Below are 12,083 nucleotides of genomic sequence, written 5' to 3' on the forward strand. Positions count from 1 at the left end.
CCCCAAAAATGTCCCCAAAATGTCCCAAAATTGCCCCAAAAATGTCCCCAAAAATGTCCCCAAAATGTCCCCAAAAGTGACCCAAAAAATCCCAAAATTTGCCCAAATGACCCCAAAATTGACCCCAAAATGTCCCCAAAAATGACCCCAAAAATGACCCCAAAATGTCCCAAAATTGCCCCAGAATGTCCCCAGATTTTTGGGCTTTATTTTGGGTTTGTTTTGGGGTCCAGACGAGGCTGAGGAACCCCAAAACCCCCCAAAAAAATAACTGAGAAAAAATCAAATTACGCCTCATTTTCAACCCGTTTATTGGCGCTTTCACCCCGTTTCTCGGGGCACAGAGATTTTGGGGTGCCCCCAAATTTTTGGGGTGGTTTTTTTTTTTTGGGGGGGGGGTTCAGACGAAGCTGAGGCGGCGCTCGCGGGGGACCCCGAATTTCTCCTTGTGCGCCTCGAAGAGCTCCCGGAGCCGCTCGCGGTAGCGCCGGTGCCAGAGCTCCACCAGCTCCGGCGGCGGCTCCGGCACCCGCGGCAGCTCCAGCGGGGACCCCACTGCGGGAGAAAAAAACATCATCAGAAACCCCAAAAACACCATCAAATAACGCCCCAAAAAAATCCCGTGAAAATCCCATCAAAAACCCCCAAAATCCCATTAAAAACACATGAAAATCCCATTAAAAACTCCAAAAATCCCATTAAAAACCAAAAAAATCCCATTAAAAACACATGAAATAACCCATTAAAAACCCCAAAAATCCCATTAAAAACCCCAAAAATCCCATAAAAATCCCATGAAAAACCCATTAAAAACCCAAAAAATCCCATTAAAAACCAACTAAAAGCCCCAAAAAACCCATTAAAAATCCCATTCAAAACCCACAAAAATCCCATTCAAAACCCCAAAAATCCCATAAAAAAAGATGAAAAACCCATGAAAATCCCATTAAAAACTCCAAAAATCCCATTAAAAACCCAAAAAATCCCATAAAAATCCCATGAAAAACCCATTAAAAACCCAAAAAATCCCATTAAAAACCAACTAAAAGCCCCAAAAAACCCATTAAAAATCCCATTCAAAACCCACAAAAATCCCATTCAAAACCCCAAAAATCCCATAAAAAAAGATGAAAAACCCATGAAAATCCCATTAAAAACCCACAAAAATCCCATGAAAATCCCATTAAAAACCCCAAAAATCCCATGAAAAACCCATTAAAAACCCCAAAAATCCCATGAAAAACCCATGAAAAACTCCAAAAATCCCACCAAAAAAACCCCAAAAATCACAAAAAAACCCCCAAAAATCCCATGAAAATCCCACTAAAAACCCATGAAAAACCCCAAAAATCCCATAAAAAACCCATGAAAAACCCATGAGAATCCCATTAAAAACCCCAAAAATTCCATAAAAACCCCCAAAAATCCCATGAAAAACCCATTAAAACCCCAAATCCCATAAAAAAACCAAAAATCCCATTTAAAAAAAAAAACAAAATCCCATTAAAAAACCCATTAAAATCCCCCAAAAAATCCCACTAAAAACCCAATAAAAACCCAAAAAATCCCATGAAAAACCCCATGAAAAACCCCGCAGCCACGCGCTGTACTGGGAACAAGCGCATTCCTCCCCATTTTGGGGGTTTTTTACCCAATTTTTGGGTTATTTCCCCCAAATTTCCCATTTTCCCCCAAAATTCCCATTTTTTTCCCAAATTATTTTTTGTTTCCTCCTGAATTTTTTAGGGCTTTTCCCCCAATTTTTTGTCTTTTTTCCCCCCTGATTTCCACATTTATTCATCCAATTTTGGCGGTTTTTTTACCCAATTTTTGGTTTTTTTTTTTACCCAAATTTCCACATTTTTATCCCAAATTTCCATTTTGCCCCCCAAGTTTTCTTTTTCCCCCCAACTTTTTTTTTCTTTGTTTTCTCCTAAATTTTCCCCTTTTTTTTCTCGTTTTTTCCCCAATTTTTGGGGGTTTTTAACCCAAATTTCCACTTTTTTCCCCAAAATTCTATTTTTTTCCCCCAAATTTCCATTCCCCCCCCAAATTCCATTTTTCCCCCAACTTTTTTTTTCTTTTCTCCTAAATTTTTAGCGCCTTTTCCCCATTTTTTTCTCGTTTTTACCCCGTTTTTTCTCTTTTTTTCCCCAATTTTCGCCGTTTTTACCCCGTTTTTTCCTCGTTTTTCCCCCAATTTTCGCCGTTTCTCCCCCGATTTTCGCCGTTTCTCCCCCGAACCCCCATCTTTTCCCGCGCGGTTTTTTTGTTTTTTCCCGATTTCGGTTTTTTTTTCCCCGCAGCCGGGGCTGACCCACGGTGTGGATGGGCCGGCGGAAGGGCAGCAGCCCCGCGCTGTACTGGAAGACGCCGCGGGCGTGGAACAGCGGCAGCGCCACCCCCAGGAGGCGCTGGAGCCGCGCCTGGAGCCGCCGCAGCCGCGAGCCCGGCGGGTTCGGCACCTGCCGGAACAGCTCGTTCTCCCCAAAACTGAACACGGGCACGAGCGGCGCGCTGCCGGCACCGGGGGGGGGGGGGGGGACCCCAGAGTTCCGAGCGGGACGGGGGAGGGTGGGGAAAAAAAAAAAAAAATATCCTGAATTATTGCCGCGAAATATAGCGAATTCCTGCCGCGAAATATCCTGAATTCCCGCCGCGAAATATCCCGAATCCCTGTCGCGAAATATCCCGAATTCCTGCACCGAAATATCCCGAATCCCTGCCCCGAAATATCCCGAATTCCCGCCGCGAAAATCCCCCCCAGAAATCCCAAATCCCTGCCGCGAAATATCCCGAATTCCTGCCCCGAAAATCCCCCCCGGAAATCCCAAATCCCTCCCGCGAAATATCCCGAATTCCCGCCGCGAAAATCCCCCCCGGAAATCCCAAATCCCTGCCGCGAAATATCCCGAATTCCTGCCGCGAAATATCCTGAATTTCTGCCGCGAAATATCCCGAATCCCTGCCGCGAAATATCCCGAATTCCTGCCGCGAAATATCCCGAATTCCTGCCGCGAAATATCCTTAATTCCTGCCGCGAAATATCCCGAATTCCTGCCGCGAAATATCCTGAATTCCTGCCCCAAAATATCCCGAATTCCTGCCCCAAAATATCCCGAATTCCTGCCCCGAAATATCCTGAATTCCTGCCGCGAAAATCCCCCCCAGAAATCCCAAATCCCTGCCGTGAAATATCGCGAATTCCTGCCGCGAAATATCGCGAATTCCTGCCGCGAAATATCCTGAATTCCCGCCGCGAAATATCCCGAATCCCTGCCGCGAAAATCCCAAACCGCTGCCCCCAAAATCCCAGATCCCTGCCGCGAAATATCCCGAATTCCTGTCCCGAAATATCCTGAATTTCTGCCCCGAAAATCCCCTCTGGAAATCCCGAATCCCTGCCCCGAAATATCCCGAATTCCTGCCCCGAAATATCCCGAATTCCTGCCGCGAAATATCCCAAATCCCTGCCGCGAAAATCCCAAACCGCTGCCCCTAAAATCCCAGATTCCTGCCGCGAAATATCCCGAATTCCTGCCGCGAAATATCCCAAATCCCTGCCGCGAAATATCCTGAATTCCTGCCGCGAAATATCGCGAATTCCTGCCGTGAAATATCCCGAATTCCTGCCGCGAAAATCCCAAATCCCTGCCGCGAAATATCCCGAATCCCTGCCGCGAAATATCCTGAATTTCTGCCGCGAAATATCCCAAATCCCTGCCGCGAAATATCCTGAATTCCTGCCGCGAAATATCCCGAATCCCTGCCCCGAAATATCCTGAATTTCTGCCCCGAAAATCCCCCCCAGAAATCCCAAATCCCTGCCGCGAAATATCCCGAATTCCTGCCCCGAAAATCCCAAATCGCTGCCCCTAAAATCCCAGATCCCTGCCGCGAAATATCCCGAATTCCTGCCGCGAAATATCCCAAATCCCTGCCGCGAAATATCCTGAATTCCTGCCACGAAATATCCCTGGGACCCCCGAGCCCCCAGATCCCCCCAAAATCACCCCAAAACCCCCCAAAGTCACCCCAAAATCCCGATTTACCGCCCAAAATCCCCATTTATCACCCCAAAATCCCCATTTACCACCCAAAATCCCCCCAAAATCCCCATTTATCAGCCCCAAATCCCCATTTCTCACCCCAACTCCTCCCAAAATCTCCCCCCAAAAAATCCCCATGTTTTCACCCCAAACCCCCCAAAATCCCCATTTATCCGCCCAAAATCCCCATTTATCACCCCAAATCCCCCCAAAAATCCCGATTTACCACCCCAAATCCCATTTCTCACCCAAAAATCCCCATTTATCCCCCCCAAATCCCGATTTACCACTCCAAATCCTCCCCAAAACCTCCGGTTTTCGCCCCAAAACCCCCATTTTTTTTCCCAAAATCCCCGTTTTTCCCCCAAATCCCGGTGTTTCCCCCCAAATCCCGGTGTTTTCCCCAAATCCCGGTGTTTCTTCCCCAAATCCCGGTGTTTTCCCCACCAAATCCCCCGTTTTTCCCCCCAAAACCCCCGTTTTTCCCCCAAATCCCGGTGTTTTTCCCCCAAATACCGGTGTTTTTTTCCCCAAATCCCGGTGTTTTTCCCCAAATCCCGGTGTTTTTTCCCCAAATCCCGGTGTTTTCCCCCCAAATCCCGGTGTTTTCCCCCCAAATCCCGGTGGTTTTGCGCACCCGTGTTTGAGGGCGATCCTGACGAAGCCGGTGCGGCGCAGCAGCCGCAGCCGCAGCGCTCCCGGCCGCGCCTCCAGCGCCTCCGCGGCGCCGCCCGGGGCCAGCACGGCCACCAGGCCCCCCCCGGGCTGGCCCAGCAGGTGCTCCAGGCTCGCGGCCTCCGAGGACACGAGCCCTGGGCGAGGCGGCCGGGGATGCGCGGTTAGGGGGGGAAAAAATCGGGGTTAGGGGGGGAAAAAATCGGGGTTAGGGGGGGAAAATAATTCAGAATTATGGGGGGAAATTCGGGGTTAGGGGGGGAAAAATTCGGGGTTAGGGGGGGAAAAAAATCGAAATTATAGGGGGGAAAATTCGGGGTTATGGGGGGGAAAAATTCGGGGTTGGGGGGGAAAAAATCGAAATTATAGGGGGAAATTCGGGGTTGGGGGGGAAAAATTCGGGGTTATGGGGGGAAAATAATTCAGGATTATGGGGGGAAATTCGGGGTTATGGGGGGAAAAATTCGGGGTTAGGGGTGAAAAAAATCGGGGTTAGGGGGGGAAAATAATTCAGAATTATGGGGGGAAATTCGGGGTTATGGGGAAAAAATTCGGGGTTGGGGGGAAAAAATTCGGGGTTAGGGGGGGAAAATAATTCAGAATTATGGGGGGAAATGCGGGCTTATGGGGGGGAAAAAAATCGAAATTATGGGGGGAAATTCGGGGTTGTGGGGGGGAAAAATTCGGGGTTGGGGGGAAAAAAATCGGGGTTAGGGGGGGAAAAAATCGAAATTATAGGGGGGAAAATTCGGGGTTATGGGGGGAAAAAATCGGGGTTAGGGGGGGAAAAATCGAAATTATAGGGGGGAAAATTCGGGGTTATGGGGGGAAAAAATCGGGGTTAGGGGGGGAAAAATCGAAATTATAGGGGGGAAAATTCGGGGTTATGGGGGAAAAAATTCGGGTTGGGGGGGAAATAATGCGGGGTTATGGGGGGGAAAATTCGGGATTTGAAAAAATATGGGGTTATGGGGGGGAAAACTCCGAGATTATGGGGGGGAAATAATTCGGGATTATGGGGGGGAAATTCAGGATTGGGGAGGAAAATAATGCGGGGTTATGGGGGGAAATTCGGGATTATGGGGGGAAAATTCGGGGTAGGAGGGGATGGTGATTAAAAACTATTGAAATGTTAATTAAACTAATTAATCGCAACCCATTAATTGCTTTTCCCCAAGCGAAGGCCGATTAGAACGGATTAAAATTTTAATTAAACGAATTAATCGCAACCAATTAATGGCTTTTCCCCAAGCGAACGCCGATTTAAACGGATTAAAATTTTAATTAAACGAATTAATCGCAACCCGTTAATTGCTTTTCCCCAAGCGAGCGCCGATTTCAATCGATTAAAACTTTAATTAAACTAATTAATCGCAACCCATTAATTGCTTTTCCCCAAGCGAACGCCGATTTAAACGGATTAAAATTTTAATTAAACGAATTAATCGCAACCCGTTAATTGCTTTTCCGCGAGCGAACGCCGATTAGAACGGATTAAAATGTTAATCAAACGAATTAATCGCAACCCGTTAATTGCTTTTCCCCAAGCGAGCGCCGATTTCAATCGATTAAAACTTTAATCAATCGAATTAATCGCAACCCATTAATCGCTTTTCCTCAAGCGAACGCCGATCAAATGGATTAAAACTTTAATTAAATTAATTAATCGCAACCCGTTAATTACTTTTCCCCAAGCAAGCGCCGATTTCAATCGATTAAAACTTTAATTAAACGAATTAATCGCAACCCATTAATCGCTTTTCCGCGGGCGAGCGCCGATTTCAATCGATTAAAATTTTAATTAAACGAATTAATCGCAACCCGCTAATCGCTTTTCCGCGAGCGAGCGCCGATTAGAACGGATTAAAACTTTAATTAAATTAATTAATCGCAACCCGCTAATTGCTTTTCCCCAAGCGAGCGCCGATTCGAGCGCGTTCAAACGCGGACCCGGCGCAGGCACCGCGAGCGGGCGGCGAGCGCCGCTCATGAACGAGCCGCTAATGAACGAGCCGCTAATGAACGAGGGCGCTAATGAGGCGCTAATGAGGCTGAGGAGCGCTAATTACCGCCCGCCAGGGCGTAGTCGCGCAGCAGCGGCAGGCGGAACCAGCAGGGCAGCGCCAGGAGCCGCGGGCGCAGCCCCGGGAAGAGGCGGCCGAAGCCGGTGGCGTCCGTGCAGAAATTGCCGAAGGCTCCGGCGGCCAGGACCCCGTGCGGGTGGAAGGCGAACAGGTAATTGCGGCCCGGCTCCAGCGGCGCCGTGCGGATCAGCTGCAAGGGGGATTTGGGGATTTTTTGGGCGATTTTTTGGGGATTTTTTAGAAAATTTTGGCGAATTTTTGCGATTTTTTCATGACTCTTCGGGGATTTTTGGGGGAGTTTTGAGGTTTTATTTGGAATTTTTTGGGGGGATTTGTGTTGTTTTTTTTTTTTTTTTTTTTTTTTTTTTTTTTGGGGGGGGATTTTTGGCGATTTTTTAGGAATTTTTGGCGATTTTTGGCGATTTTGCCGGGCCAGGGGCGCCCCCCAGCGGCGGGGCGTGGCGCGGTCCTCCAGAGACCCCAAAACCCCCCCAAAGTCCCCCAAAACCCCACTCAGGAACCCCAAACCCCTCCCCAAAACCCAATCAGGGACGCCAAATCCCCCCAGCGACCCCAAAACCCCTCAGAATCCCCCCAAAATCCCCATTCCCCTCCCGAGGATCACCGAGATGGGGAAGTAGTCCCGGAAGTGGTTCCAGACGGGCCAGGAGCGCACCCAGGCGCAAGGGCGCCCCCCAGCGGCGGGGCGTGGCGCGGTCCTCCAGAGCCCCCAAAACCCCCCAAAACCCCATGGAGGGACCCCAAAATCCCCCCCGAACCCCCCAAAACGCCACTCAGGGACCTCAAACACCCCTAAACCAAACCCAGGGACCCCAAAACCCCTCAGATTCCCCCCAAAATCCCCGTTCCCCTCCCGAGGATCACCGAGATGGGGAAGTAGTCCCGGAAGTGGTTCCAGACGGGCCAGGAGCGCACCCAGGCGCAAGGGCGCCCCCCGCGGCGGGGCGTGTCGCGGTCCGCCAGCAGCCAGAGCCCGTAGAGCAGCGCCGGGAGCCACAGGGGCGAGCGGAGGGCGAGCACGAAGAGCACGGTGCACAGCTGGCCTGGGGATCGATCGGGGATCGATCGGTGATCGATCGGTGATCGATCGGGATCGATCGGGTTCGGTTATTGGGTTAGAAACGCAGATAAATGTGTATAATGTGTGTTTTATGTAATATTTATAATCTGTGTGTGCGTGTGTGTGGGCACAGCTGGCCTGGGGATCGATCGGTGATCGATTGGTTATTGATTGGTTATCGATAGGGATCGATCGGGATCGGTTATTGGGTTAGAAACGCGGATGAACGTATATAACCCCAACACTTCCCAAATTCCCTCAAGACGCTCCCAAAAATCCCCTCAACCCCCCCCCAAATCCCGACCCGAAATCCCCCCAGAATTTCCAACGCCCCTGCACCCAAAAATCCCCCAAAATCCCCCAAATTCCCCCCAAAATTTCCACCCCCACACCCCAAAATCCCCTCAAACCTCCCCAAAACCCCCCCAAACTCCCCCCAAAATTTCCAAACACCAAAATCCCCTCAAACCTCCCCAAATCCCGACCCCAAACACCCCCCAAAATTTCCAACCCCCCCCGCACCCCAAAATCCCCCCAAAATCCCCAAAAATCCACCAAACCCCCCCCAAATCCCGACCCCAAATCCCCCCCAAATTTCCAACCCACCCCCACACCCCAAAAATCCCCAAAATCCCCAACCCCCAAATCCCTCCAAAATTTCCAACCTCCCCCCGAACCCCAAAATCCCCCAAAACCCCCTCAAACCTCCCCAAAACCCCCCAAAATTTCCACCCCCGCACCCCAAAAATCCCTTCAGACCCCCCCCAACCCCCCCCCCCCCAAAAAAATTTTCAGCCCCTCCCAAATCCCAAAACGCCCCAAAATCCCCAAATTTTGGGGTTTTTTTTTGGGGTGGGGGTTGGGGAACCACTGAGCCCTAAAGAACTTCGGGATCCCAGGGGTTAAAAAGGGGGGGGAGGGGTCAAAGGGGGGCAGGGGGATTTTGGGGACCCCCCCCTCACAACCCCCCCCCCCCAAACACCCCAAATTTCTCCCCCACCGCCCCAAAACCCCCAATTTTTTTGGGGGGTGGGGGGGAGCCTTAGCCCTGCACTAAAAACCTCCGGGACCCCGAGGGTTAAAGGGGGGCAGGGGGATTTCGGGGACCCCCCCCCCCCGGGGTTTCGGGGGGATTTTGGGGACCCCCCCGGGGGGCTCACCGAGGAGGAGGAAGGAGAAGACCCACTGCAGCACGGCCAGGGTCTGCAGGCGGCGCCGCAGGGGGACGCGCAGGGGGGCGAACTGCACCAGGGGCATGGGGGGGATTTGGGGGGGTTCGGGGGGTCCCGGGGGGGTTTGGGGGGGATTTGGGGGGTTCTGAGGGGGTTTAGGGGGGATTTGGGGAAGTTTAGGGGGATTTGGGGAGGTTTAGGGGGGGTTTGGGGGGGATTTGGGGAAGTTTAGGGGGATTTGGGGAGGTTTAGGGGGGTTTTGGGGGGATTTGGGGAGTTTAGGGGGATTTGGGAGGTTAGGGGGATTTGGGGAGGTTTAGGGGGGGTTTCGGGGGTCCCGAGAGGGTTTTGGGGGGTCCCGGGGGGGGTTTGGGGGGGATTTGGGGAGGTTTAGGGAGGATTTGGGGAGTCCCGAGGTGGTTTAGGAGAGATTTGGGGGGGATTTGGGTGGTCCCGAGGGGGTTTAGGGGGGGTTTGGGGAGGTTTAGGGAGGATTTGGGGGGTTCTGAGGGGGTTCAGGGGGGGTTTGGGGAGGTTTAAGGGGGATTTAGGGGGTCCCGAGAGGATTTGGGGGGGGGTTTCGGGGGGTCCCGGGGGGATTTGGGTGGACCCGAGGGGGTTTGGGGGGATTTGGGGAGATTTAGGGGGGGGTTTGGGGGGCCCGAGGGGGTTTAGGAGGGATTTGGGGGGTCCTGAGGGGGTTTAGGGGGTCCCGAGAAGGTTTAGGTGGGATTTGGGGGGGGTGCGGGGGGTCCCGGGGGGGTTTAGGGGGGATTTGGGGGGGGGTTTGGGGGGTCCCGAGGGGGTTAAGGAAGGATTTGGGGGTTACTGGGAGCACTGGGATCGTTACTGGGAGCACTGGGATCGTTACTGGGAGCTCGGGGGGGGTTACTGGGAACTCGGGGGGGGTTACTGGGAGCACTGGGATCGTTACTGGGAGCACTGGGATCGTTACTGGGAGCTCGGGGGGGGTTACTGGGAGCTCGGGGGGGGTTACTGGGAGCACTGGGATCGTTACTGGGAGCTCGGGGGGGGTTACTGGGAGCACTGGGATCGTTACTGGGAGAGGCAGAGAGTTACTGGGAGCGGAGGGTGAGAGCTACTGGGAGCCGCTGGTTCGGACTGGGAAGGAGGGGAGGGGTCACTGGGGGTGGGGGAGGGGTCACTGGGGGTGGGGGAGGGGTCACTGGGAGGTCTCAGGGGTTTACTGGGAGCCACTGGTTCGGACTGGGAAGGAGGGAAGAGGTTACTGGGAGGTGGGGGAGGGGTTACTGGGAGCCACTGGTTCGGACTGGGGCGGCCCCGCCCCCCCCCCGGGGGGATTTTGGGCAATTTGGGGGTTGTGAAAGGGGGGGGGGGGAGGGGTGAAAGGGGAGGGGCGGGGCCTCGCGGGGAGGGGCGGGGCTTGTGCGGGCACTGGGCGGTCACGGAGAGGCGACTGGGACGTACTGGGAGGCACTGGGGTGAACTGGGAGGAACTGGGATGAACTGGGGTGAACTGGGAGGAACTGGGATGAACTGGGAGGAACTGGGATGAACTGGGGTGAACTGGGAGGAACTGGGATGAACTGGGAGGAACTGGGAGGAACTGGGAGGAACTGGGGTGAACTGGGAGGAACTGAACTGGGGTGAACTGGGATTAATTGGCATGCATTGGGATGAACTGAGATCTCACTGGGATGAACTGGGCCAAACTGGGAGGTCACTGGGATGCACTGGGCCGAACTGGGCTGCACTGGGAGGTCACTGGGCTGAACTGGGACATCACTGGGATGTACTGGGAGGTCACTGGGATGAATTGGGAGCTCACTGGGCTGAACTGGGAGGTCACTGGGCTGAACTGGGACATCACTGGGATGTACTGGGAGGTCACTGGGATGAATTGGGAGCTCACTGGGCTGAACTGGGCCGCACTGGGAGGTCACTGGGATGCACTGGGAGGTCACTGGGCCGAACTGGGCTGAACTGGGAGCTCACTGGGAGCTCACTGGGATGCACTGGGAGCTCACTGGGATGCACTGGGAGCTCACTGGGATGAACTGGGAGCTCACTGGGCCGCACTGGGATGAACTGGGCTGAACTGGGCCGCACTGGGAGCTCACTGGGCCGAACTGGGATGAACTGGGATGAACTGGGATGAACTGGGATGAACTGGGAGCTCGCTCCTTGCCCGCTCCGGAGCGATTTTATTTCCCGAGCTCTGATTGGTTCCGGTCCCGGCCGCTGAGAGACGTGATTGGACGAGGCGCCTGTCAATCACAGCAACGCCCACGGCTGGCCCCAGGGGCGTCCCCAGAGGGGCCCCGATGTCCCCAGGGGTGTCCCCGTGTCACCAATGATGTCACCAGGGGTGTCCCCATGTCCCCAGGGGTGTCCCCGTGTCACCAATGATGTCCCCAGGGGTGTCCCCGTGTCCCCAGGCATGTCCCCGTGTCACCAAGGCCACCCCCAGAGGGGTCCCGATGTCCCCAGAGGGGTCCCCGTGTCACCAATGATGTCACCAGGGGTGTCCCCGTGTCACCAATGATGTCACCAGGGGTGTCCCCATGTCACCAGGGCCACCCACAATGGTGTCCCCGTGTCCCCAGAGGGGCCCCCGTGTCCCCAGTGGTGTCCCCGTGTCCCCAAGGCCACCCCCAATGGTGTCCCCTTGTCCCCAGTGATGTCCCCATGGCCCCACTGGTGTCCCCAGAGCCACCCCCAAGGGTGTCCCCGTGTCCCCAGGGCCACCTCCAATGGTGTCCCCGTGTCCCCAAAGCCATATCCAAGGGTGTCCCTGTGTTCCCAGAGGGGTCCCGATGTCCCCAAGGCCACCCCCAATGGTGTCCCCATGTCCCCAGGGGGGTCCCCGTGTCCCCAATGGTGTCCCCGTGTCCCCATGGCCACCTCCGAGGCTCCCACCTCCTCCAGCCTTGTCCCTGTGCCCAGGGGGTGACATCTTCATCTTCCTCCTCTTCCTCCTGGGCGCTGTCCCCGTCCAGGGGTGACACCTTCATCCTCCTCCTCCCCCTCATTGTCCCCA

At 53.7% G+C, this 12,083-nt stretch overlaps 2 protein-coding genes across 2 annotated transcripts in view; both read right to left on the reverse strand.

The window, feature by feature from the left end:
* Positions 1-287: 287 nt before the first annotated feature.
* LOC128782717 (2-acylglycerol O-acyltransferase 2-B-like) lies at positions 288-11,247 on the reverse strand (the record flags this gene model as incomplete). Its single annotated transcript, XM_053933185.1, has 7 exons — positions 288-555; positions 2,322-2,517; positions 4,687-4,861; positions 6,794-6,998; positions 7,694-7,872; positions 9,050-9,131; positions 11,050-11,247. Coding segments are annotated over 7 exons (1,269 nt in total), but the record flags the coding sequence as incomplete, so codon positions are not given.
* LOC128782718 (cilia- and flagella-associated protein 251-like) overlaps positions 7,833-12,083 on the reverse strand; it is a gene marked incomplete at its 5' end in the record, with an annotated part of 5,624 nt that continues 1,373 nt past the window's right edge. The window contains 3 exons of the mRNA XM_053933186.1: positions 7,833-7,872; positions 11,174-11,310; positions 11,963-12,083. The exon at positions 11,963-12,083 is cut by the window's right edge and continues 1,373 nt beyond it. Coding sequence (XP_053789161.1) covers positions 12,002-12,083 — 82 coding nt within the window. The remainder of the gene's footprint in view (positions 7,873-11,173; positions 11,311-11,962) is intronic.

This window comes from Vidua chalybeata, assembly GCF_026979565.1.
Source record: "Vidua chalybeata isolate OUT-0048 chromosome 36 unlocalized genomic scaffold, bVidCha1 merged haplotype SUPER_36_unloc_2, whole genome shotgun sequence".
NCBI classification, from domain to species: domain Eukaryota; kingdom Metazoa; phylum Chordata; class Aves; order Passeriformes; family Viduidae; genus Vidua; species Vidua chalybeata.